The sequence below is a fragment of the Onychostruthus taczanowskii genome, unplaced genomic scaffold, assembly GCF_017590055.1.
Source record: "Onychostruthus taczanowskii isolate IOZ18803 unplaced genomic scaffold, ASM1759005v1 scaffold97, whole genome shotgun sequence".
Lineage (NCBI taxonomy): Eukaryota > Metazoa > Chordata > Aves > Passeriformes > Passeridae > Onychostruthus > Onychostruthus taczanowskii.
In genome coordinates, this window is record NW_024507768.1 from 691,892 (window position 1) to 717,007 (window position 25,116).

Below are 25,116 nucleotides of genomic sequence, written 5' to 3' on the forward strand. Positions count from 1 at the left end.
TGGGGCTCCCGGCGGAGCGGGGCCGGTGCGGAGCGGGGCCGGTGCGGAGCGGGGCCGGGGCACTGCGGGGCCGGGGCACTGCGGGGCCGGTGCGGAGCGGTCCCGGGGCACTGCGGGGCCGGTGCGGAGCGGTCCCGGGGCACCGCGGGGCTCCGGGCACTGCGGGGCTCCGTGCGGGGTCTGGAGGCTGCAGCGCCCGGCCCCGGGGGAAGGGCGGCGGTGCGGGGGCGCCGTGCGGGTCCGGGCGCAGCCGGGAGGGCAGAGCCCGCTGAAAATGCCAATTTAGCGCTCCTTGCCCCCGGCTAGCCCCGGGCTACGCCTTCCAGGTCGGTGGAAAGCGAGGCCTAAAGTTAGGGCAAGGCTGGTGTGTTCCCCCCACCCCCTGCAGGCTTCGGCTCGCAGCTGTTACACCCCAAATCCTCACACTTTGTGTAACACCTCGTGCCCCTTCCAATTTCAGGGCAGCCTGGCCGTGGCGGGGGCTGAGGTGACCAGATTGGGGTGTGCAAACTGGCAATTCAAAGAGTTGGTCGTGTTCAGGTGTGTTGGGGACAGCAGGGGTGGTGGGAGGCAGGAGATGTACGGAGCTCTGAAATGTGGGAGCCCCAGGTTCCTGGTTAGGGAGGTGATTCAGCATCGGATGGAAATCCAGCCTGTTTCTCTGTGGGAAGGTTTGCCTTTGAAAAAAACGAATACAGGTCCATGAAATCCAGGATAATATAGCAAACAAAGAAAGGAGAGGGGTCTGTGGGTTTGCAGCAGTGAACCCCGAGAAGACCCTTCCATCTTCAGAGGCTTTAATGGATGAGATGGAGCAGGAACACTGAGTGTATTTGGATGTGTAGCAAAGCTGAGTTGGGCTTCAGGATGGTTTTCCTGGTGCTCTGAGTGCTGTTGGACTGTCTGGGACCGCACCGGGGCTGTCCCTGACCTTGGTCACTCCTCTGCAGCCCTCTGGGCAGTGGCTGCAGGCTCTCTGCTCCTTCCTGACTTGGAGTGCTTCTTGTTGGGCTGAATGTCTCCAAAGAGAAAGAGTAATAATTAGGGTACAGGCAGTAATTACATCACTGACCAGAGATGCATTAGCAGCACAAGGATGTGCTAATTATCCCTACCCAGCACCCAGATGGAGTGGGAATAAAGGGAGCTGGCTTTGTGCAGGAGGAGCCTCTGCCTTGGCAGAGCCGGGAATGTCACCGACATTCCCCAGGTGTCTGGCATTAGAGGAACCCACCGGATCGAAGTTGAAGGTTGTGAGAGGCTGACTCACCGTCTGAGCCCAGCAATGGGATTCAAGTTGATTTGCTCTCAGTTATTGTGTCAACAAGTCATTGGTGATAAAAGGTCATAAAGCATTGTAGTGTGGAGCGCTGACAGACGCTGTCTGCGGGCCGGGGACAATCCCTGCCAGCACCCACCGTGTCACCCGACTCCTGTGCTGTGACAGGGGCACAAATCCCCCCTTTTCTGGGGGTCTGAATTTACTCTGTGTCTTGCGTTATTAGCGGGGACTGCTTGTAATGTTCAGTGTAAAAGAGATGCTGGAAAGCAGCTGTGCTAAGGATTCCTCAAAATGTCACTTTTTTTTCCTTTTCAAGAGGAATCAGTATCTGATTTTGGTCTCAATTCCAAGTCCAGGATTAACCTGGACTTTGTGTCTTTGGAAGCACACTTCTGAAGATTTAATTCTGACAGCATTTTCAACATGGAGAACCAACACAGCAGAGTTTCAGGAACAATAAAATAATTTTGATGATTGCTTCCTGATCCTTTGCAGCTCCTGGGAAACAGTCTGGTAATGTGCCCACACATTTTCAAACTATTATTTAAAAATGGTTTGCAGTTGAAGCTGAACATTTTCTTTGCAGAAAAGATAAACAGATAAACTGAGTTGTGTTTGGATTAATTTTGTGTGAGCGCTTGCCTCTGAATGGGATCTGCAGGTATTTGAACAAATAAAACCTGTTCCTAGACTAGTTCTTGGATAGGATTTTTTTTTAATCTTCTCCATCTCTGCTACCAGACACATTTTGCAACTCCTCCAGCAATATTCAGGGCTTATGGCAGAGGTTTTACTTGTCCTGTAACTGCTTTATTAATAGGAATATTTGTAATTTCTCACCTCTGTTTCAGGATTTACAAAGAAATATGGGAGATGCACCTCTGAGCACACGCGTTGTGCAGAAATTCCCTCCCAAAAGCTAAAGATACTGAATGTTGCCTCTTCTTAGTGAAGGACACACGTTAATTTTGTTTGTTTGGCTTTGTTCTACACAAGGAAAATATTGTTGGCTGGCTGCAATTGTGTGAGCAGCACAAGGCTACTTAACAAAAACATTAAGTAAACAGCAGTCGATTTTTAGCAGCAGCGCAGGCAGACCTGCAGTTCATGTCCTTCTGGATAAACATCCTGGTTATTACAGGTCACTGCTGTTTGCCAGTGATTATGCTGCATTCAGGGCATTCACGGAAAACTCATAAAATGACTTTCAGAGTCTGTGGCTGGGGCAGAACAGCCCCTGTGCCTCAGCCTGGCCCCTGAGCCTCGGGTAAAGCCTCCCAGTCGGGGCCAGTTTCTCCTCATGAGTGCGAGTCTGACAGGACTGAAGGAGCAGAGATCAGATCAGCCCCTTCTCCAAGGTGTGCGTGGAGGCTTTGGAAACTCTGCTGCCTGTTCCTGCTGTGGCTTGTTTGTGGCTTTATCTCCTGCTCAGGGTTTACAGCCCAGCTCTGCTCGGGGCTCGCGCTCCGTGTGCTGGTTGAGCACAAATATCGCACTCTGGGGCACTGAATGTGAGCTGCTGTCCCCCTGGCAGCTCTGGGCCCCCTTGGAGAGGCGTGTGTGACCCTCCCTGGCAGAGGAGTCACCCAGCTGAGTCTGAGTTGGCGCTCTCAGGGTGCAGTACCGTAAACATAACAGCGGTCACACAGCACAGGGCCCTTTCTCGTTAAACGAATTCCGTTTCTTTGAAGCAAACGAGGCTCAAGTAACCTCCAGCAGTGGCTCTGCTGTCACCCCTGCAGAGCATGGCCCTCCACCCGCGGCGGGTGCGCCTGAAGCCGTGGCTGGTGGCCCAGGTGGACAGCGGGATGTACCCCGGGCTCATCTGGCTGAACCGCGAGGCCAAGCGCTTCCAGATCCCCTGGAAACACGCCACTCGGCACAGCCCCCAGCACGAGGAGGAGAACACCATCTTCAAGGTGAGGCAGGGGGCAGCTCGGGCGTCCCACGGCTCTGGAACAGAGACAAAGGGCTGGATTGTTGGCCCAGGAGCCGGTCGGGCATCTCGGGAGCTGTTTGCAGGCACATTTTATTTATCTGACCTCAGAAAAGCCACTTTGTGCACCTGGATGCCAAGCTTGGCGCTGCCTGGGATGGTGTTGAGTTCTTTAACCCTTTCCCACCACCAAAGGCCGGGTGCTGTGTGATCCTGGGTCTCTGGAAGATGACTGCTGTTGGCTTCATGTGCTCAGGCTGGGATGTGGTCACTGGCTTGTTCTTGGCAGCAAACCATGAAATGCTGTTACATAAGTTTTAAGAGGTCCACCACAAGCTCATCACAAGCACTCATCGCTGCTGTCCCTAATATTCTTATCCCAAGGGATTCACTGTAACTCCCTGCACTCCTTTGAGGAATTTCTGACCTTTGTCTTGGAGGCATCTTGGACCAGTAATCAGATTTTGGGGTGAGAGAGGGAGAGGCCAGCTGGATGTCTGTGGCTGTCCTTCCACTCCATTTTAACCGAGTCCATTCCTACTGCAGAGGCTCCCTGTCAAAAATGATTTCTGGTGTTGAATCTGAGACCCACAAAATCTCTAACCCAGAATTGTGAACATTCTTTTGGAATTTGGATTTACATCCTTTTTCTCCACTTTCTTTTAATAGAAAAACTATTGAAGTGGGAATTTCCTTTTTTGTTATCACAAGAGCTCTAACTAAGATTTTACGGTGGATTCGTTTGGAGGTTTGGTTTCTGATAAAAGCTGCTCTGTGGGGAGGGCTGGACTGAGCTGCCTGTACTTTGTCCCCAGGCATGGGCCGTGGAAACGGGAAAGTACCAGGAAGGAGTGGACGAGCCAGACCCTGCAAAGTGGAAGGCCCAGCTCCGATGTGCACTGAACAAGAGCCGGGAGTTTAATTTGATGTACGATGGCACCAAGGAGGTGCCCATGAACCCTATTAAAATTTATGAAGTGTGTGACATCCCGCAGTCGCAGGGATCAATCATTAATCCAGGTGAGGGCCTTGCTGACACGGGCTGGCTCCTGGGCAGGCGTGGGTCCAAGGCAGCTCCTTCCCTCTCTGCATTAACTCTGCAGCTGCCCTTGTGCAGCAGGAGCAGCTGCCAGCTGAAGCCTGTACTGTAACTAAAAGGATTTTGAACCATCCTTTAGCCCTAAAATTTAAAAAGCTGCACACAGTTGTGTGTTTTCCTGCTAAACAGGCTAATATTGGCAATACTGTGTCTTACTTCATCAATACTTGAACCTTTGCTTTCTAGAATTATATATTAAACTGGAATTAGCATGTTGTATGGATGAGATTTATCCTTTTTTTACTGAGATTTGAAAAATACACAAATTAATATCCAGCATGAGGATGATCCTTTCCCAGTGTTTCATGCTGATCATCCACCCACAAGAATGTGCTTGTTTGCAGGTTCCACTGGCTCAGCTCCGTGGGATGAAAAGGATAATGATCTTGATGATGAAGAGGAGGAAGAATTGAATCAATCTCAGCATGTCCCAATTCAAGAGACATTTCCATTTCTTAATATCAATGGTAGGTGGCACAGACTGATGTATTAGTGAAGGTATTTGTTTGTAAATTTCTGCATGCTTGAAATAAAATCTTGATTTATTGAAGAGTTGTTGCCTTTTTGTAGATTCTCCGATGGCTCCTGCCAGTGCAGAAAACTGCAGCTCTGAAACTGTGTGGCCAAAGAATGAACCTCTGGATATGGAAATGCCCCCAACGGCGCTGCAGCACGACTTCTTCAGCAGCCCTGAGCTCTGGATCAGCTCCCTGCCAAGTACGTGCATGGGCTTGTAACGCTGCTTCTGCTTTGTACTTTAAAACCCCACAGAAAAGAGGGTTTTGCCTTTTTTCCGTGGCTGTGAGTGAGTGAGGAGAACTTGTGTAGTTTAAATAGAATTGTGTGTGGTGTGAACATCCCCGTGAGGGCAGCAGGGCTTGCGTGGTGTCCCAGCTGCTGGTGCTCCAGGAAAAGCCCCGCTGATGGTTTCTCTCTCAGTGACAGACCTAGAAATCAAGTTTGAGTATCGAGGAAAGGAGACCGGACCCACAACGACCGTGAGCAACCCGCAGGGCTGCAGACTGTTCTACGGAGAGCTGGGTCCTATGCCAGACCAGGAGGAGCTCTTTGGGCCCATCAGTTTGGAGCAAGTCAAGTTTCCAGGGACGGAGCAGATCACCAACGAAAGGCAGAAGATCTTCACGAGTCGGCTGCTGGATGTTATGGACAGGGGACTGATCCTGGAGGTCAGCGGCCACGCCATCTACGCCGTGCGGCTCTGCCAGTGCAAGGTGTACTGGTCTGGGCCCTGTGCCCCCTCCTCCACCACCCCAAACCTGATCGAGAGGCAAAAGAAGGTCAAGCTCTTCTGTCTGGAAACGTTCCTGAGCGGTAGGTAACTTCTGCTTCTGGAAAACAGCTTTGGACAGCGGGCACGGCGCTGTTGGGAAGGGTGGTCTGCACTGGGGCTCCGCCTGGATGCACCAGGTGTGGACAGTGGGTCAGGGCCACTGACTTCAGGGGACCTTGGAGAGGGTGTGTGGCAGGAGAAGGGCACTGTACACTCATTTAATGCTCTGAGAGACATCAGAGGGCCTTGCTTTTAAAGAAAGCCCTTCACGTGCAAGGAGTGAGCTGTAACTGTGTGAGAGGTGGCAGAGGACTGTGTAGGTAAGGCTGGGGATGATGCAATGAGGTGGGATGTCATGGGTGTTTCCCCTGAAGAGGACAACCCTGCAGCACTCTGCTTTTCTTCCTAGAGCTGATTGCCCATCAGAAGGGACAAATTGAGAAACAGCCACCCTACGAGATCTACTTCTGCTTTGGAGAAGAGTGGCCCGATGGAAAACCCAGGGAGAGGAAGCTGATCGTGGTGCAGGTAGGGCACTGGGGCTCTGGGGTGACATGTGCCAGCCTTGTTTGGTTCAGGATCAATTCCCGTGCATACTGAGACCTGTTCTTACCTGCTGTGGCTTCTGACACCAGGAAAACTCCAGTAAGCCTGGTGGTTTGGGAGAGCAAATACAAATGTGACGTGTGCTGAACAGAACTGGTTTGTGGATGCGTTTTAGGGTATTGTGGAAACCATCTCTGCATCCAGGGCAGGGGCTCCTGCAGAGAAACAGGGACATTCCACATGCCTTTAGGTAAATAAGGGACTTCTTCGCCAGGTCATCCCCGTTGTGGCGCGGATGATCTACGAGATGTTCTCCGGGGACTTCACGCGCTCCTTCGACAGCGGCAGCGTGCGGCTGCAGATCTCCACGCCGGACATCAAGGACAACATCGTGGCACACCTGAAGCAGCTCTACCGGCTGCTGCAGAACCACCAGGAGGGCTGGCCCATGCAGGCCCCGGCCATGCACATGGCACAGCCGCTCCCAGCGCAGTGAGCGCTTCCTCCGGGGCTTCTTCTTGTACATACACAGAAGCGTTTCCTAACCTGTGCCTCGCCTCGGTCTGAACAAATAAAATCTGTAAATCTCGTCATCTTTCTACAATTTCAGCAATTTGTGGTGCTTTTGTTTTGGAAGTGGCTCAGAACAGGGGGGATTACAGGAATGCTTCTAGCTCCTTCACCCTCTTCAGCTGTTTGCTTAAGTAACCCTTCTGTATAAATCAGATTTCAATTCTGTAATATTTTTTAATCTGCTATAATACAATGTATATAAACACTTGATCATTAGAAGGGGAGAAAGAAAATAATCTGTGCTCTATTAAATCTGCCTGGACAATATCACCTTGTCTTCTTTTTTTCTCTTTCACGGGCTGTAACAGCAACCTCAAAGGGTGATTCTCCTTTCAGTGTGGGGTTTTTTAATAGTGATTCTAATATGTTGGCATTGTAAATGCATATAAAACAGCATGGGGTTGAAAGCAACCTCTGGAGCTTCTCTAGTTTCCTGGGGGCTGATCACTCAGATCTGAACAGCCCTGATCACTCAGTGATGGCACAGAGCTGTCAGTGGCTCCCAGCACGGCTTGGCACTGTCCCTGTGCCCTGCTTTGTGCCCAGGCTGCGGGCACTGTCCCTGCATTGCTGCTTTGTGCCCAGGCTCTGGGCACTGTCCCTGCATTGCTGCTTTGTGCCCGGGCTGCGGGCACTGTCCCGGGGCCCAGCTTTGTGCCCGGGCTGCGGGCACTGTCCCTGCATTGCTGCTTTGTGCCCGGGCTGCGGGCACTGTCCCTGGGCCCTGCTTTGTGCCCGGGCTGCGGGCACTGTCCTTGCATTGCTGCTTTGTGCCCGGGCTGCGGGCACTGTCCCCGTGCCCTGCTTTGTGCCCGGGCTGCGGGCACTGTCCCCGGGCCCTGCTTTGTGCCCGGGCTGCGGGCACTGTCCCTGCATTGCTGCTTTGTGCCCGGGCTGCGGGCACTGTCCCTGGGCCCTGCTTTGTGCCCGGGCTGTGGGCACTGTCCCTGGGCCCTGCTTTGTGCCAGGGCTGTGGGCACTGTCCCTGGGCCCTGCTTTGTGCCCGGGCTGCGGGCACTGTCCCTGTGCCCTGCTTTGTGCCCAGGCTGCAGGCAATGCCCTTCCATTGCTGCTTTGAGCCCGGGCTGTGGGCACTGTCCCTGGGCCCTGCTTTGAGCCCGGGCTGTGGGCACTGTCCCTGGGCCCTGCTTTCTGCCAGGGCTGTGGGCACTGTCCCTGGGCCCTGCTTTGCGCCCGGGCTGCGGGCACTGTCCCTGGGTCCTGCTTTGTGCCCGGGCTGCGGGCACTGTCCCCGGGCCCTGCTTTGTGCCCGGGCTGTGGGCACTGTCCCTGGGCCCTGCTTTGTGCCCGGGCTGCGGACACTGTCCCTGGGCCCTGCTTGGCCCGCGGCTCTGCGCCCCGGCCGAGGCCCGCGCCGTGCGCCGCCACCTCGCCGCCCTCCTGGGCCACCTGCGGGACGCCGAGGCCAGCAGCGCCGAGCCGGTGACCGCCAGCGAGGTTGTCGCCAGCGGCTGGAACCTGTGCACCGTGGCCGGGGTGCTGCTGGGCTACCCCGCCGTGTACACCTTCGCCGAGGGTGCTGAGAACTGCCTGGCGCTGACCCCGCTGAGGCTGTTCACGGCCCGGGCCTCCTGCCCCCGCATAAAGGATGGGCTCAGGGTGCAGATCTACTCCTTCAGCGTCCCGGAGAGCCTCTGCGCCGAGCTCGGGGACGTGCTGGATGCCTGGCGCCAGGAGCTCAAGGAGGCTTTCAGTGCTCAGAGCGATTTTGTAGATCTCTGCATTTCCAGCGAGGTCGTGTCTCTTCCAGCGGTTGCCTTGTAAAACAGGAGCGTACTCAGACTTTTTGGCCTTCCTCACTGCATTAGGGACCAAGGCAGAAGATCCAGCTCCCCGTGTGTGTTGTCCCCTGCGTCTCTCATGGTCCTTGAGCACTGAAGGCTGAATTGAGACGGTCACTGCAGGCCGGTGGCAAAACCAAATACATTTTCTTAAAAAAAAAACGAGTGTGCTCCCAGATGCTGCCTCGGTCCTGCCTGCCTGCACATCGCACCCTGCAAAGTCAGTGTGTATTTATTTGCAGTGGGCAGCTGAAAATTAATAAATTATTTGATCACCATGGTGCTTTGAATTAGTGAAGTTTATTGCAGGCTCCATGTGTATTTACTATGTGTACATTATGTGTATATTTCAGGTATATTTACTTCCTCGGGAGGTGGTGTCATGGCCTGCATTGTGTCTGAGCCTGCACATGAATGATGGGCAAGTACTGCTGTAAAACCTGCACGGTGCAGCTGCAAAAGGGACTTTAAACCCCTGTCTCTGGTGAATTCTTGTGGTGCTGGCAGTGAAGGGGAAGCAGGTGTGGCTGTGGGGATGCTCGGCCACAGGAGAGGCAGGAGTGGGATAAAGCAGTGGGCGTCAGGTGGGAGAATTGCTCAGGACACACGAGGGGACTGTGCTGAGGAGCCCCCCTGAGCTGGTTCCTTTGTCAGGTAAGGGTAGAGACAGCCAGGATCGAGAACCTCCCATTCAGGGAGGCAGTAAATACAGGAGGAGAGCTTGGGGGTATAAACCCCAGGCAGGCTGGATGCCAGGGCACAGGATGCCCTGTCCTTCTCACCCTGTGCGAGCCACAGCAGTGGTGGGCACAGGGCCTTTGTCCCTCGGTGCCTCAGGGCAGGAACAGAGTAACCCCAGCAGCCGAGGGAAGGGGTGATGTCCTGTCCACGTGTTTGTGGGAGCTGGCTGGAGTGAGACAGCTCAGGATGGAGTAACCCCAGCAGCCGAGGGAAGGGGTGATGTGCCCGTGGTCACAGGAGCTGGCTGCAGTGAGAGAGCTCGGGATACAAACCCAGTGTGCACATACAAAACAGCAGAAGGTGAGGTGAGGCCAGGTTGCTCCTGGTGAAGCACAGGTCAGTTCCTGCGGTGAAGTCAGTCATCAGGGAGCTCCTTCACAGCCTGTAAGTCGCCAGGAAGGCGGCGACGGCCACTGCTGCTACTGCCACCAGGAGAGGGATGCAGGGACCGCGCCGTCTCTGCCGGGAGAAGCTGGTGTTACTAGGAGCGTGCTGGGGGATGCCACTTCCCGTGCCAGCCTGGTAAACGTGCCCCCTGCACGGCACAGAGGAGGGGCTGTGTCCCAGGGGTCGGGGCAGGGGCTCCCACCTGTGCCTGGCTGCCGTGGGAGCGGTTGAGCTCGTCGCGGCACTGGCGCAGCCGGGTCAGGCAGGACTGGTACTCCTGGCTCAGCGCCTCCAGCTCCACGCGCAGCTCCGAGCACTGCAAGCACAGCGAGGGGCTCTCAGCAGGAGGGGTCCCCTGGGCTCTGCACGCCCCCAGGGCGGCCGGGCTGCGGCAGTGGCTGCAACGTGCATGGCCCAGCTCTGCCCGAGCGTCCTGGGGTACCTGCAGGGGCAGGGCACAGCTCAGTGTCACTGCAGGGGCAGGGCACAGCTCAGTGTCACTGCAGTGTCCTGGGGTACCTGGGGTACCTGCAGGGGCAGGGCACAGCTCAGTGTCACTGCAGGGACAGGGCACAGCTCAGTGTCACTGCAGGGACAGGGCACAACTCAGTGTCACTGCAGGGACAGGGCACAGCTCAGTGTCACTGCAGTGTCCCGGGATACCTGGGGTACCTGCAGGGACAGGGCACAGCTCAGTGTCACTGCAGGGACAGGGCACAGCTCAGTGTCACTGCAGGGACAGGGCACAGTTCAGTGTCACTGCAGGGACAGGGCACAGCTCAGTGTCACTGCAGCGTGCTGCTGTGGCACTGCCCAGCCTGCCAGCTTCCACAGCTGCCTGCTTTGCTGCCAGTAAGGCAAAACCACCGAGCACATTTCCTCCTCCTCCTCCTCCTCCTCCTCGGGGTGCTCTGACAGAGCTTTTTGTTTTTCCTTGGCAGGAGTGAGAGGTGGGGTCTGTGTGGTGAAAACCTGGTCTAGAAAACAGTCAGGCTTCTGATGAGAAACAGCTCCAGGCTCTGGGCTGGCTTTAGCTCTTGTTTACTCAGCACAGTTTAGGGATAATATCTGTGTGCTATGCACAAAGCAGAGGACACAGGAGCTGGGTTTGTTATCACAGGCCTGTCTCTGCTGTAGCTACAAGCTCATCATCTTAAGAGCAATATTTCTGAGCAGTTGCCAGAAATGGAGGGGAGGGAGAGTTAAAATGCCTTTTTTTTTCTTTTTTTTTTTTCCTTTTTTTTTTTTTTTTGCTTTCTTTTTGTCAAGTACAGCTGTTATTGCAATTATACACTGGAATGTGTTTTGTTTGGAAAAAATATGGCGGAGCCACTGAAGTAGAATTTGCAGTGAAATCCATTTATTTTTTAAAGTGTTTGCCATCATAAATACGTTTATGTTTTAATGTTAGCTAGCAAAACAACTCATTCTGTATAGCTCTAAAATAACCCTTTATTCTAAAGCACTGCAGACTTTTCCTAGAGTCAGGGCTAGTGTTCCTGTGTCCAGGGAGTGCTACGTGGGGGTTACAAAGTTTGCTGACCTGTCCTTTGCACTGTCACCTGCTGGCTCTTCTGTTGGTTGGTCTGGTTCTGGATCAAGTCTGGGGACACAAAAAAGCAACATTATTGTTTATAGCACTAAAGGAGGTCTCTAACTTTGTGCATTTCTGTGTTACTTACTCTGCAAATGGCTGATTGTTGCCTCCAGTGTTACTTTCTGCTCTTGTTCTTTTTGCAATTTATCTGAAATAAGGATAGAAGATCAAAGTTGGTATAAATATGTATCTTTATGCAAGGGTGGTACTTTTCTGTTCTCCACATGTGTAGAGTGAGCAGATATTGTTGGCTGCCCTGGACTTTCTTTGAAGGGATGTGATTTTTAGCTGTTTATTGCCCTTTCTTTTCTGGCAGCTCTTTCTCTCGTGCCTCATGTTCAAGTCATTTATGGTTTTATTTTAAAGCCGTTCATGCAAGACCCGTTATGAGATTAGAACTGCAACCCGCTTTCTCTTCCCTAATTATGTTTCAAAATAGCCACGTGTGAGTTTGAAATAACGCGTGTGAGTTTCCTTGCCTGTGTCTGAAGTGGTGCTTTAGGACATTACCAGTCCCTCTGCACTGCCCTCACCACCCAGCACTGATGCTCTGCCAAGGGAGGAAAGTCCTGCTTCAAGCTGAGGACACATCTTAGGTTTTTATTTCTTTTCAGGTCTCTCATTACACCCTCTCCTCTAGCAAAGCCACTTCTCTGAACCCTTCAATCCAGCCAGGAGCACCTTTTGGAGGGCTTTGGCAACCAGCAGCCCTGTGGCGCGCTGGAACGAGCCCGGTGCGCGCTGCGCTGCGCCGCGCGGAGCCCGCGGCTCCAGGAGCGCTGTCCCCGTCCCTGCCGCGTTCCGGCGGGCACAGCCCGGCCGGCTACCTTGGATGTGGCGGATGTGGCCGGCCTGGCGGTCGTTGTCGCCGCGCAGGGCGCTGGCTCGCTGCAGCAGCTCCGTGCGCTCGTCCCGCAGCGCCCGCAGCTCCCGGCTCAGCCGCTGGCTCTGCGCGTCCGCTCGCTGCGCCAGGACGGACAGACAGACACACACACACACCGGGCCGGCTTGGGAGGGCATCACAGCTCGCCTCGTCCTGCCCCCGCACCGCCTGCCGCTATCCCAGGCTGCTCCCAGCCCCAGTGTCCAGCCTGGCCCTGAGCACTGCCGGGGGTCCGGGGGCACTGCCGGGGGTCCTGGGCACTGCCGGAGGTCCGGGGGCACTGCCGGGGGTCCTGGGCACTGCCGGAGGTCCGGGGGCACTGCCGGGGGTCCTGGGCACTGCCGGAGGTCCGGGGGCACTGCCGGGGGTCCTGGGCACTGCCGGAGGTCCGGGGGCACTGCCGGGGGTCCTGGGCACTGCCGGAGGTCCGGGGGCACTGCCGGGGGTCCTGGGCACTGCCGGAGGTCCGGGGGCACTGCCGGGGGTCCTGGGCACTGCCGGAGGTCCGGGGGCACTGCCGGGGGTCCTGGGCACTGCCGGAGGTCCGGGGGCACTGCCGGGGGTCCTGGGCACTGCCGGAGGTCCGGGGGCACTGCCGGGGGTCCTGGGCACTGCCGGAGGTCCGGGGGCACTGCCGGGGGTCCTGGGCACTGCCGGAGGTCCGGGGGCACTGCCGGGGGTCCTGGGCACTGCCGGAGGTCCGGGGGCACTGCCGGGGGTCCTGGGCACTGCCGGAGGTCCGGGGGCACTGCCGGGGGTCCTGGGCACTGCCGGAGGTCCGGGGGCACTGCCGGGGGTCCTGGGCACTGCCGGAGGTCCGGGGGCAGCCACGGCTGCTCTGGGCAGCCCGGCGGCAGCAAAATCCCAGAGCAAGCTGCTCCTGGCGGGAGCTGGCGTACCTGGAGCTCGCTCTGCAAAGCCTGGAAGCTGTTTCTGAGCTCGGTGTGTGCTGTGCTCTCCCTGGTCAGCTCGGCTTTGAGTGTGGCATTGTGCTCCTTCCAGAGGGCCAGGCTCTCTCGCATCTCTGCCAGGCTTCTCTGGAGAGCAGAGCAGGGACCCAGGGGTGGGTGTGACCCAGGGGTGGGTGACCCGGGGCCCGGGGGATGCTGCCAGCCTGCCCTGGTGACACCAGCTGGGCTGTGCTGGCTCCCCGAGCAGCAGCACACAAAACCCGCGTGGGGCTGATGCCATCTGATGGACAGAGCCAAGCAGGGCAATGCTCCCTCTGGAACCGGTTCCTGTGCTCCAGCAGGCTTGAGGAGCCTGGTGCTACTTGGGACAAAGCTCACTTGTCTTTCTGCAAATACCTCTTATCCTGTGGGTCAAGGCAATTTGCTGCCTCTTGAGGAAAACCTATTTTCATATAAATGAGCAGCTCCAGAAAAAGCAGCTCTGGAGACCTCGTGCCCTGGTGTCTGTTGGTGTGAGCAGGGCAGGGAATGGCCCAGAGGGATGGTGGGGAGGAAGGGGTTGCAATTCAAGCTGACAAACCCGAGCACATTTCCTCAGCTGTGAGCTGTCTGTGACGTGATGTGCAGCTCGTGCAGTGAGCACAGGTTGCATTAAAGCTGCTTTGGACTTTGCTGAGTAGCTAAAACTTCATTTTTTTTATCTTTATCTTCGCTGCTAATGGCAAGGCTGTCATCACCTTTCCCTGATGTGTGGGTTTTCTTTATCACAGTTGGGCTAAATTAAAGCCAAGCCAGGTGTAAGACGTGTTGCTCACCTGAGAGTTCTGCAGCTTCTGCTCTGTTAGGAGTTTTTCCTCCAGCATCTTTTGAAGAGCCTCTTTTGCCTTCTGCTCATAGGTCTGCTTCTGGTCCTCCATCTCTATCAGGATCTTCTTCACACACTCCTTTGAGTAACTCTGGAAAGAAAGGAAGAGCTTGAAGTGCTTATCTGTCAGATTCCCACCTTGCTACACCTGAGTATTAGCAAACCCAGAGTGTGTAAATGCTACTGCTAATGTGCTGTGAAGCATTGCTTCAGCACAGAGTTGAATTCCTTTTTGGATAGGTATCTCATCACATTGATGTAGAAACTGAGACCCGGCCCGGTTCGAGGCTTGGTTTTTGTTTTCCTGCCTTTCCTCACCCGTGTTTGTCAGTGAATCAGACATTACCTGGGTGCAGGCCTGCAGCTGATTTTCCAGCACCCGTAGTTTACACCTCAGTTTGTCCTCGTTCAGCTGGCCCTGGGGAAAAGCAGTTGAAGTGAGATGTGAAATCCTGAACTGCACAATGTGCCCCCAGTGTTTTGTTGGGCTGTGTTCTGATTCATTCTCTCCCTTCATCTGTAATCACATCAAATTCTCTTCAGTGCTGAGAGCTCAAGTAAACCTTCCCAGCCTCAGAATAAATGGGATATGGGGGAGGTGAAACTCCTATGGATTGAAAACCTGTCCTGAGGCAGTTTCTCTGGGTACTGAGTGCAGGTGCTGGCAGTGACATGACAAGTTAGGAGCGAGGGGATTTGGGGCTGTTCTGGCTGGCTTTGGCAGAAGTGCAGCTGCTGCCTGTCCCCACGGATAGCCCTGTTCTGTGCTTGTGCTCCCTCCCTGCCTCGAGCTCCAGCTGTGGAACGGCCTTGTCTCGCTGCTTTCCTTAGAAAATGGGTTGGCTCTGGGTTGCAACATCTGCAGTTGGCAGATGGCAGATAGGGCACCCGTGATGATTCATTTTCCTCACTGTCATCATCTCCTCTCGGTGTTAGTCAGGCTGCTCAGGCTTTGTGGAAGCAGACTGCATGCAAATTCAGATAACACTTCTAGCAAAGAGTTCACGTGGGCTGTTTTCCACCACCCATACTGAGAACACCAATATCCTCTCTGCCCACTGCTGTCTGAAGTCACGACTCTGAAGAGAAACTCCTCGATGTTACAGGAATAGCTGACAGACCCAAGCAAAACCAGACTCCTTGGTGTCTCAGCACCGGTTAAATTTGCACAAAAAAGCATTTACAGTCCCAAGGACTCAATCTTCCCAGTTCAGTTGTTGATGCAAAGGACTAAAGGCTCTTAGTAAGTAGGTGGAATTTTGAAAAGCAATTTTAGATGTGCAATATTCTGCCTGGTTTTTCTCAGTTCTCCTCCACAGCTGTCTGCACAGGTTCCAGCTGTGCACAGATGTGGCTGTGCTATGTACCAGGCAATCAGGCCCTTCCTGTGCTCTGGAGCAGAAATCATGGAAGGGTTTGGGATGGAGAGACTCACTGAGCATCATCCTTCATCCGGCAGCATTTCTGAATCAGCCAAGCTAGTTTTACAACTGGTGGGGATTTGAGGCACAGGCCTGGGGTAGGAAGGTCTCTCTGACCTCAAAGTGAAATTGTGGAGGGAAAAGGAACCAAATGCTTTGTCCCTGCAGTGTGCTTTCACTTGCCCCATCGAGCCACAAGCACACATCAAGAGCACCTCAAAAATGACTCAGTGGCCATTCCAAGAGTTCTGCCACATCATTCACAGGTGTTCAACAGCTCATCTTTGAAACCCAACTGTTAGAAAGGGTTAAAAAGCTGCTACAACAAACATCTGGCACCTCACCTGAGGCTGGAAAGGGCCAGCCAGCCCTCATCTTCCATGGCACAGCATTTTGGGGAAGGCTCCATCCATCATCCATCCATCCATCATCCATCCATCCCTCCATCCATCCATCCCTCCATCCATCCATCCCTCCATCCATCCATCCCTCCATCCATCCATCCCTCCATCCATCCATCCCTCCATCCATCCATCCCTCCATCCATCCATCCCTCCATCCATCCATCCCTCCATCCATCCATCCCTCCATCCATCCATCCATCCCTCCATCCCTCCATCCATCATCCATCCATCATCCATCTATCCATCCATCCATCCATCCATCCATCGATCATCCATCCATCATCCATCATCCATCATCCATCCATCCATCCATCATCCATCCCTTTGCCAGCACCCCCTGGAGAAGCCCCCCAGCCCCACCTGCCTCGTGGAATCCCCTCCCAGCAGCAGCATCTGCCTGTTGGCTCCAGCACCGAGGAGACTGTCAGGCTGCGGAAAGCTGAATTTTAGGCTGATGAAAAGCTGATTTTTAGGCTGAGGAAAGCTGATTTTTAGGCTGATGAAAAGCTGATTTTTTAGGCTGACGAAAAGCTGAATTTTAGGCTGATGAAAAGCTGATTTTTAGGCTGATGAAAGCTGATTTTAAGCTGATGAAAAGCTGATTTTTAGGCTGAGGAACAGCAGCGTGCAAGAGGCAGCACAAAGCCTCTCCTGCAGCAGGGACAGCGAGCAGCAGGGAGCACCCACCTGTCTGTATTCTGAGGTTTCCTGGCCACTTCCTGCACCTGTGGCCGAGTGTTTTTTCCTGCTCACGTTATATTGGAGGAGCGAGCGAAGGCGGAAGCTTCTCACCACAGGATGTCTAACACGAGTTTTTGTGCCCCCCTCACCCAATCACTCGCTTCTCTGCCCCAACAGGACTTTCATAACACTTTTTTTAAAATGCCACAACGGCACGAATTCTTTGATTTAAGGATCCTATAAGAAAGCCTTATATATTACATAAAATGTATCATCTTAATTTTGCATTCTCATAGAAGACAAAAAGCACCTTTTCTGCTGAGTTGGTCCCACCCTCCCTGAGCAGAGAGGCAGGGGAGCCAGGGGAGGTGCTGGGGGCTCTGGTACCTGCCAGGATTTCTCCGAAGCCTGGAGCAGAGTGGACAGCAGCTCCTGTAAAATCACCATCTTCTGCTTGAGCAGCAGCTCGCGGTGCAGGGCCTCCTGTGGGGCAGGGGACACGGTCAGTGGGGGCAGAGCTGGGGGCACAGCCCAGAGCCCCCCAGCCCAGGGCTGGCCCTGCCTAGGGGCTCCAGCCCTTTGAGCTCTGTTGGCTTTTTTGGCCATGTGAAAATTGAGGTTTTAACACCCCTTCACTTAGCAATAATAATAATTATAAATGTATTATTCCTGATGAAAACCAGCTGTCCCAGTGGGTGCTGAGCCCTGGTTGGTACCTACCTTCAGGTAGTTGGAGAGCTGCACCATTTCCTGAAAGGGAAAGGGCAGGTGTTTAAAAATAGGATTGTTTCAGTTTATAAACATGTCATGAACTTGCTCCAATAAACTAAATATTTTTAAATAAAAGTGGACTGGCAGCCTATATTTGGGTGGAGAAGGGGAGCCTGCTGGGGTCCATTGGGTTCGTTTTTCCAGGGAAGTGGAAATATTTCCACAGCAGTTTAACTTTCAGCAGTTCCAGGCTGGTCATTACCTGTGCTTTGCTTACCTTATTTAAAACTGCTATTCCCCAGCTGAAATGAAAAACAAAAAGTGCGTTACTGAGGGGTCAGGGAGGGTCTTCAGCTGGACACCCCCTCCCCAGCTGAGCTGTGTCTGTGCAGCAAACCTTTTGGGGGGAGCCCTTTGGGCTTGGGGAGCTGCTGCCCCGTGGGCATTGCCAGGGCAGGAGCAGGAGCTGCTTACTCTGTCTGCTGGCTCGAGTCTGTCACTCCTGGGCTGGGGCTTGGGAGGGTCTGTGTTCCTGTGGGAGCAAAGGGAGAGCCTGTGAATGATCCCCTGAGGGGCCGTGGGTGTTTTTCCATGAGGGTGCCCATCTCTGCTCCCACTGCTCCCAGTTTAAATAAAAAATAAATAGTTATTAAACAGTGTCCAGTGACAGCTCAAAGGGCACAAGAGGCAAAGAAATGCCCTGCTCTGATGGCAGAGAAGCAAAGGAAGTTATTCTGCAGTGAAGTCACTCCCCTGGCTGGTCCTGGGGCAGCCCTGGGGCACAGCAGCTGCTCAGCAGCACTGGGGGTCACTCTGCACTGCTTTATCCTTCCCCAGGAAAAATATCCCTAATTCCTGAGTCTGCAGGGAAAACTCAGGCTGGGGTGGTGAAGCAGCGCAGGAGGGGGATGCTGGCTGGGGAGCTGCCAGCTGATCCCAAACAGCTCCACAGAGACAGAAAGGTGGGAAGGGAATATTGTGCTGGGAGACCTGAGCACCCCTCACGTACCTTGGGTGGTGACAGAGTCCCCTCGTGCCCGGGGGCTGCTGAGGCTCAGCAGGGACTGAGCAGGGGGGAGTGTGGGGCAGCTCCTGGGGTGCTGGAACGAGAGAGAGGGCGGCTGGAGTCAGTGTCTGCCCCAAACAGGCTGAGGGCAGGGGCTGTGCCTGCGGGAGGGACTGCTGAGGGGCAGCACGGAGACGCCAAGGAGCTCTGGCAGTTCCACAGGGATCTGCTGCTTTGGCTGCAGCAGAGCTTCGTGGCAAAGTGGGGAACAGCCTGCTGACTGCTGGGTGGGGAACGACAGCCCAGAACGGGACGAGCTGGCCGGGAGCCGGGCTCTGGTGTGGGTCTGTGCTGCCCCTTGGTTGCCTGGGCAGGGCTGCCAGCTCTGCTCCCCGGGCTGCCAGCTCTGCACAGCTCACCGGGGCAGGCCCTGCACGTCACAGCTTGTTCCAGGAGCTGTTGAAGTGGCAGCAGGGGTGGGTGACTGCTCTGCTCACCCTGGTGCGGGGTGGCTCTGTGTAAATCACCCCGTGCTCAGCTGTCTGAGCTCACACGGCTTTGTGACCCCCAGGGAATTTTACACGGAAATACATTGACAGGGAGATCTGTTTGGCCCTGCCTGGGGTGTTCTGCACAAAGGTGTTTGAAGGCAGGGAGCCCTCTGGGCTCCTGTGTGGCACAGGGTGGGTAATGAGTGCCAGGAGTCTCCTGCCTCCTCCACCCTTCCTGCTCACAGCACAGGTGAGGGAGGGAAGCCAGGGGGATGGAGCTCACTTATCAAGGGTAAAATTAATTTGTGCAAGTGCAGAACTGCAGCCTGGCAGCAGAAGCTTGCAGCTGTACTTGGAGAAATGGCAGAAAAATCTCCGTGTGGTTCAGGGCTTGGCAAGCAGGAGAGGAGCAGGGACTGTGAAACGTGCACGTTTTTGTCTGTTCACTCTGCATTTGGGCTGCGTTTGACCTGGATGTGCTGCTCTGGTGGTGGCTGGAGCAGGGTGAGCTCTGGGCTGAGCTCGGGCTGAGCTCCAGGATGGCGTTACCTGGAGCAGGGTTAGCTCCAGGATGAGCTCCAGGATGAGCTCCAGGATCAGCTCCAGGCTGAGCTCCTGGCTGTGCCAGAGAAGGCGTTACCTGGAGCAGGATGAGCTCCGGGCTGAGCTCCAGGCTGTGCCAGGGCAGGCGTTACCTGGAGCAGGGTTAGCTCCAGGATGAGCTCCAGACTGAGCTCTGGGCTGTGCCAGAGCAGGCGTTACCTGGAGCAGGATGAGCTCCAGGATGAGCTCCAGGCTGTGCCAGGGCAGGCGTTACCTGGAGCAGGATGAGCTCCAGGATGAGCTCCAGGCTGTGCCAGAGCAGGCGTTACCTGGAGCAGGATCAGCTCCAGGATGAGCTCCAGACTGAGCTCTGGGCTGTGCCAGAGCAGGCGTTACCTGGAGCAGGATGAGCTCCAGGATGAGCTCCAGGATGAGCTCCAGGATGAGCTCCAGGATGAGCTCCAGGATGAGCTCCAGGATGAGCTCCAGGATGAGCTCCAGGATGAGCTCCAGGCTGTGCCAGAGCAGGCGTTACCTGGAGCAGGATCAGCTCCAGGATGAGCTCCGGGATGAGCTCCAGGCTGAGCTCCGGGCTGTGCCAGAGCAGGCGTTACCTGGAGCAGGGCGCTGGCTCCGGGCTCCACCCGCGGGGACCGCTCCAGCGGGGTCGCTGCCTCGGGCTCGTGTGCTCCAGGCTGAGCTCCGGGCTGTGCCAGAGCAGGCGTTACCTGGAGCAGGATCAGCTCCAGGATGAGCTCCTGGCTGTACCACACCAGGTGTTACCCGGAGCAGGATGAGCTCCAGGATGAGCTCCGGGCTGAGCTCCGGGCTGTGCTAGGGCAGGCGTTACCTGGAGCAGGATGAGCTCCAGGATGAGCTCAAGGATGAGCTCCAGGATGAGCTCCAGGCTGTGCCAGGGCAGGCGTTACCTGGAGCAGGATCAGCTCCAGGATGAGCTCCGGGATGAGCTCCAGGCTGAGCTCCGGGCTGTGCCAGAGCAGGCGTTACCTGGAGCAGGGCGCTGGCTCCGGGCTCCACCCGCGGGGACCGCTCCAGCGGGGTCGCTGCCTCGGGCTCGTGTCCCGGCGGGGTCTCCCCGGGCTCTGCCGCCAGGTTCCTCCTCCTGAGGAACTCTGCCTGCCGGGGGCTGGTGGCCGGCGGGGCGGGCCGGCGGGCAGGGTGGCAGCATGGGACAGCGCTGTCCCTGCCCCGCGGCCGCGCCGCCTGCCGCCGCTCGCTCCGCTCCTCGTAGCTCTCTCCCGGGCGCGGCCGTGCCCTCCTGGGCATGGTGGCCTTGTCCCCTCGGGGCCTCTGCCCTGCGAAGCCAGGCCAAAACACGGGGGATGAGTGCAAACCAGCCCTTTCTAGGATTTATGGGTGTGGGGTGTCGGGCGGTGCTTCTGGAGGGCCAGTTACATCCAGAATGCTTCCATGCTGTTCGGTTTGTATTAAAATCTGCTCTGTAATTATTTCTGCTGCCCTTGTGGTAGCTGTGGGGTGCTCAAAGCTCATTCCTGGTGCTACCTCTTACTGTAGGGGCCTCCTTTGAAGGCCAGCAGCATTTTTGGAGTGGTCCCTGGGTGGGGAAGGTGCCCACAGGCCCCAGCCAGGACACTGCTCCAAAAGCTGAGCATTTTTCCACTCATTTTGCTCCATTTTAGAAAAGGCCCAGTTGTGTGTCCTGCTCAGTCTCCACTCATCCATCTCTTCCCACCAGGAAAAGCTCAGTCCTCTCCCACCTGTGCTGCCTCTGGCTTGCCCAGCCTGTCCCAGGGCTGTAAAAGCCTCAGTTCACCAAAAATGCACTGAAAAGCAGGATAAAGCTTAAAGAAACACAGTCCATTACTCACCCGGGGCTGAGCAAACCCTGGAGGCTTTCTTGACAAGCTAATGTTCTATTTCCTCCTTCTGTTACCCCAAATTAAACATGGAATTAAACACGTCCTCTATCTTTTCTTTCCAAGCTGTTACACCTCTCGCTTCAAGGGAAACCAGGAAAAAAAACCTTGCTTCTCGCTGGTTCACCTTCTAGTTTCCCAGTGCAAGCTGTGGAGGCTGAAAGCGGGGTGGAAACAGAGGGAGAAGGTGCCTGGAGCTGCCTTCGGCCGCTGCTGCCCTGCTGCCCAGCAGCCTGGAGCTGTGGGTCCGCAGCTCTTACCTGTGCCAGGCTCCTGTCCTGCCCTGGGTGCCGAGCCGGGTGCTCTCGGGCAGGAGCACGCCCCGGCTGCCCTCCTCATGCCAGGCAGCTCATGCTGAGCTCTCTTGCTGTCTCTGTGGAACAGGAAACGCTGCAGCTGCGGCCGAGCCCCGGTTCCTGCGTGTGCCCGCGGCCCCGGGTTTATCTCGGGAGCCCCGAGGCTCCAGCCCTGCTCCCAGCACAGCCAGCACTTTTCTTCTGGGGCATCTCCCCGTCTGAGGCACAGAGGTTGAGTTGGAGCTGCTTGTGGCGCTCGGGGATGGGGTTTCCCTGAGCGGCTTTGGGGAAGTACAGTAATGCTATTATTTTAAGGCTTCTTGCAGATTAGAAATAGGGGAAAAAAGTGTGTTTTGGCAGCTGAGGAGAGGTCAGGAATGGCAGAAATTCATTAAGGTCTTTAGAGAAGTGAAAGCTTGGTTAATGCAAATCGGGAGGAGGTCGGTTTAGGCAGCTGGGTGCTGATAAGGGCGCCCTGCCCTGATAAGGGCTGTGCACGTGGAGAAGGAACACCCGGAAAAGCAGAGGTCTCAAAGTAACACTGGATTTATTTTTACAAAGACCGGCATGGAAGGGATGTGTGACAGAAAATCTCCAGATTCAGAGACTCTCTGGTGGCTTTGGGCGGTTTGTGCTGCGTGGTCCAAAGCCTGGTCCCGGGCCAGGGCTCAGCTCTGCTGCCTCGGTGGCTTTCCAGAGGGAACAGCTTCTGCAGGCTGAGCAGGAACCTGCCCGTGGGCAGGGCACTGGCAGCACATCCTGCTGCAGGACTTCTCTAAAGTGCTTCCTTGGAAAAAGCCCTTTATGAGCGCCCATGACTAAAAAGGACATTTTTGTGCTGCGGTAGCCTCCTGGAGTGTCCCGGCCCAGGCTGCCAGGGCGCCAGCACAGGGATGCCCAGCGCGTGGAGGGGAGCTGGGCTCACAGCCAGAGCCGTCCTGCTGGGCCCCAGGTGCCAGCCCAGCCCCAGGACTACGTTCTGCGGACGTTTTCCAGGCGGTAGCTGCTGCGGACGAGCGACTCGAGGAGCTCGGGGGCGAGGCTGCGGGCGAGCAGCATGCTGCCCACGGCCCGCGCCGGGTAGTGCAGCTCCCTGCGGCGCAGGGCCCCGGCCCGGATGATCTCCAGGGCACACTCCTCCTTGGGGGCCGGCGTGTCGGGGATGACGTGTGACACGGCCCGCACGGCGCTCTCTGCAACGGGGACACGGGCGAGTCAGGGGGGACACGGCCACAGCACCACCACACACTGGGGTGTCCGGGGCACCCCCAAACCCACCAGCTCTGGGGATCACACCTGTTCGACCAGGCTTAGAACAGTGACAATAACAATTCTCTCCTCTCCTCCTTTCCTTTCCTTTCCTTTCCTTTCCTTTCCTTTCCTTTCCTTTCCTTTCCTTTCCTTTCCTTTCCTTTCCTTTCCTTTCCTTTCCTTTCCTTTCCTTTCCCCTTCCCCTTCCCTTGACCTCTCCTGAGCTCGCTGCGAGCCTGGCAGAGTCCAAGGCCTCAGGCCACACTTTTGGAAGGGTTGGGGTGGTGTTTCCCAGCTGCAGAGGCTGCAGGAGGCTCCAGCAGCAGTGGCAGAGCAGGCTGGCACCAGGGACTGGGTTTGGGCTCAGCTGGGCTGGGCCTGGGATGGACTGAGCCACGGGGTCCTGGCAGGGCTGAGCTTACCTGTGTTGATGTAGCCCAGGATGCAGAGCGTGATGGAAACGTTCACCTTGTCTATGATGAGTTCCTGCCTCAAGGAGCTGAAAAATCCGTCTAAGGCGAACTTGGTTGCGGAGTAGGGAGCAGTAAAAGGGCCGGCAATTTTACCTGGACACAGTGCTGGGGTTCAGGTGCTGGGCAGGCACCAGGCTGCACAGCTCTCCCTCCCTCCTGCCCTGCCAGTAGCTACAGTGTTGGGATTGAGGGTGTTGGGATAAGCTATTGGAATGCCTGAGAGGTAAAACACGCTTAGGAATGTTTAAAATGTAACATATGGCTCAAAGGGACTCCCAGAGCAGCTGATACTGCTTTTGTATCCCCTCAGAGATGCGCATGTATTGCAAGTGTGTTTTAAATGTGTGGCCATGCCTGTGAAATCACCTGCACTGCGGCGTGTGAAGGCGACCAGAGGGTGCCAAGACACTGACAGCACAAAAGATGAATTTCCCAGAGCATCTGAATTGTGCACCAAAGAGCTCAATCACCTGCTGACCCTGAGTGACTCTGCTTGTGGTCCTTCCTCTGCCTTTTGCAGCAGAGTCTCAGCAGGGATCCGAGGCAGGCTGAGGGCCCCGGGAGCTCACCTGCTATGGATGAAACCACCACGATGCTGCCCTGGCTCTCCTTCAGCATGGGCAGGCCAGCCGTGGCCAAGGCCACGTAGCTGATGAAGTTGGTCTCCATGAGCCTGCGGACGTGCCCCACGTCCCCGCTGAAGTAGGTGAAGCCGCTCTGGCCGATGTGGTTCAGGATGAGCATGTCCAGGCCACCTGGGGGCAGAGCAGGGGTGCCACCAGCCGCTGTCACCTCCAGCCAGCCCCTCCTGGGGGCTGCGCTGGGCTCTGGGGTGGGAGGGCTGGAGCCGTGATATTTTATAAAAATCCTTTGCTAGGGTGAATATAATAAACCAGCCTTCTGAAACACTGAGTTGAGATTCCTGTCTCTCCACTCATCCCGGGAGCCCCCCAGACCACAGAAGACAGCTCCACAGCACCTACCCCAGGTGTTCTCAGCCTCCCTGAGCAGCTCCTGGGGCAGGCTGGGGCTGTCCATGGAGCCGCTGATGTAGCGGGCGGAGGCAGCGCCGAGCTCCAGGCATCGCTCCACGACCTGCGGGCAGAACGGGCTGGGATGGACTGCCCTGCTCGGAACCCCCAGCCCAGGCTGCTCCTTCCTGGGCCGGGCTGCTGCTGGGGAAGGCCTGGGCTGGATCTGCAGGGTACCCGCTGTGCCCGGGCTGGGGGGAACACCGCAGCCGGCCCGGCGCGCCCCGCTCGCCATTTACTTTCTGCAGCCGGGCCTCGGTGCGTGCCGTGAGCAGCAGGTGGGCCTCCATGCGTGCCAGGTGATACGCCATCTGCTCGCCGATGCCGCTGCTGGCTCCCGTCACGATCACCCGCTTCCCCCGGAGCATCTCTGCAGAGGAGGGTGCAGAGCTCAGGGCTGGCACAGCCCTCGCTGGCGCTCTGCCCCCGGGCACCGCGGCTCCTCCGTGCCCCTGCCAGCCTCGCCAGACCCCGCTGGAGCCTGATCCCCAGTTCCAGTGTGGTGGGGAGGCTTGAGCTCTGCACCAAGCCTGGCCAGGCAGCGGGGAGAGCTGGCCAGTAAAAGGATGGAACGTTTAGACCTGCTTGTTTCCCGAATAAGTCATTTACAGAGGTCAGGCGCCGTGTCCCAGCAGAGCCAGTGTAGCTCCGTGAGTTTCCCCGGTGCTCTGACCCTTGCCTGGGGCGGTCTGACCTCCCCTCCCGGCCCTCAGCCCTCCCTGACTCTGCCAGGCCCGTCCGGGTCCCCGTGCCCGGCACACGCCGCCCCTCTGGCGGTGCTTGTGGAGCCTGCTTCTCCAGCTTACCTTCACTGAAGTTCTCGGGTGCCGAATAAAAATAAAAGGCCAGTGCTGCTCCCAGCAAAGGGATGAGAATCTTCAGGAGCAATCCCATCCCCTTGCAGAGGTGCAGGCAGGAACCAGACGAGCCCCGCGGGGAGGTGAAGGTGGCTGCAGCTTGCAAACGGGGCTGGCAAGTTCTGAGCTGGTTCTTATCT

At 56.2% G+C, this 25,116-nt stretch overlaps 4 protein-coding genes across 5 annotated transcripts; 2 read left to right on the plus strand and 2 right to left on the minus strand.

Moving 5' to 3' along the window:
- The first annotated feature begins 3,027 nt into the window (after window positions 1-3,027).
- IRF6 (interferon regulatory factor 6) lies at window positions 3,028-6,694 on the plus strand. Its single transcript, XM_041427100.1, has 7 exons — window positions 3,028-3,201; window positions 4,034-4,238; window positions 4,662-4,784; window positions 4,888-5,034; window positions 5,257-5,649; window positions 6,018-6,136; window positions 6,429-6,694. Exons 1-7 carry the CDS (start codon window positions 3,028-3,030, stop codon window positions 6,648-6,650), a joined length of 1,383 nt encoding a protein of 460 aa, XP_041283034.1. The 3' UTR covers window positions 6,651-6,694.
- A 511-nt stretch (window positions 6,695-7,205) lies between these two features.
- CUNH1orf74 (chromosome unknown C1orf74 homolog) lies at window positions 7,206-8,805 on the plus strand. The gene is made up of 2 exons (XM_041427002.1): window positions 7,206-7,218; window positions 7,887-8,805. The coding sequence occupies exons 1-2, from the start codon at window positions 7,206-7,208 to the stop codon at window positions 8,510-8,512; spliced, it is 639 nt and encodes a 212-aa protein (XP_041282936.1). The 3' UTR covers window positions 8,513-8,805.
- Window positions 8,806-8,938: 133 nt separating this feature from the next.
- On the minus strand, window positions 8,939-21,772 carry TRAF3IP3 (TRAF3 interacting protein 3). 2 transcript variants are annotated; one of them, XM_041427157.1, is made up of 16 exons: window positions 21,329-21,772; window positions 20,179-20,486; window positions 18,140-18,230; window positions 17,605-17,662; window positions 17,408-17,432; window positions 17,140-17,169; window positions 16,807-16,902; window positions 14,260-14,331; window positions 13,864-14,004; window positions 13,037-13,174; window positions 12,082-12,217; window positions 11,340-11,402; window positions 11,201-11,260; window positions 10,490-10,634; window positions 9,860-10,118; window positions 8,939-9,729 (listed from the first exon to the last, which is right to left on the minus strand). In XM_041427157.1, the coding sequence occupies exons 1-16, from the start codon at window positions 21,405-21,407 to the stop codon at window positions 9,646-9,648; spliced, it is 1,785 nt and encodes a 594-aa protein (XP_041283091.1). In that variant the 5' UTR covers window positions 21,408-21,772; the 3' UTR covers window positions 8,939-9,645. The 2 variants fall into 2 exon arrangements, with proteins under 2 accessions (XP_041283091.1, XP_041283090.1); XM_041427156.1 differs by lacking the exon at window positions 10,490-10,634 and having other exon boundaries at window positions 9,860-9,973.
- Window positions 21,773-21,894: 122 nt separating this feature from the next.
- On the minus strand, window positions 21,895-25,013 carry LOC121347986 (corticosteroid 11-beta-dehydrogenase isozyme 1-like). The gene is made up of 6 exons (XM_041427091.1): window positions 24,926-25,013; window positions 24,359-24,489; window positions 24,072-24,183; window positions 23,658-23,843; window positions 23,038-23,181; window positions 21,895-22,557 (listed from the first exon to the last, which is right to left on the minus strand). Exons 1-6 carry the CDS (start codon window positions 25,011-25,013, stop codon window positions 22,337-22,339), a joined length of 882 nt encoding a protein of 293 aa, XP_041283025.1. The 3' UTR covers window positions 21,895-22,336.
- Between the last annotated feature and the right edge of the window lie 103 nt (window positions 25,014-25,116).

Bases quoted from the DNA above. Each gene is read 5' to 3' on its own strand.
- LOC121347986 (XM_041427091.1), bottom strand. From the start codon at position 25,013: ATGGGATTGCTCCTGAAGATTCTCATCCCTTTGCTGGGAGCAGCACTG. The intron at 24,490-24,925 runs GTAAGCTGGAGA...CCTCCTCTGCAG, and splicing joins ACCCGAGAACTTCAGTGAAG to AGATGCTCCGGGGGAAGCGG. The intron at 23,844-24,071 runs GTAGGTGCTGTG...CTCTGCCCCCAG, and splicing joins GGAGGCTGAGAACACCTGGG to GTGGCCTGGACATGCTCATC.
- TRAF3IP3 (XM_041427157.1), bottom strand. From the start codon at position 21,407: ATGAGGAGGGCAGCCGGGGCGTGCTCCTGCCCGAGAGCACCCGGCTCG. The intron at 20,487-21,328 runs GTAAGAGCTGCG...CTGGCTTCGCAG, and splicing joins AGGACAGGAGCCTGGCACAG to GGCAGAGGCCCCGAGGGGAC. The intron at 11,403-12,081 runs GTAGCCGGCCGG...TCCTTATTTCAG, and splicing joins CCACATCCGCCACATCCAAG to ATAAATTGCAAAAAGAACAA.
- IRF6 (XM_041427100.1), top strand. From the start codon at position 3,028: ATGGCCCTCCACCCGCGGCGGGTGCGCCTGAAGCCGTGGCTGGTGGCC. The intron at 4,239-4,661 runs GTGAGGGCCTTG...GCTTGTTTGCAG, and splicing joins GGGATCAATCATTAATCCAG to GTTCCACTGGCTCAGCTCCG. The intron at 4,785-4,887 runs GTAGGTGGCACA...GCCTTTTTGTAG, and splicing joins TCCATTTCTTAATATCAATG to ATTCTCCGATGGCTCCTGCC.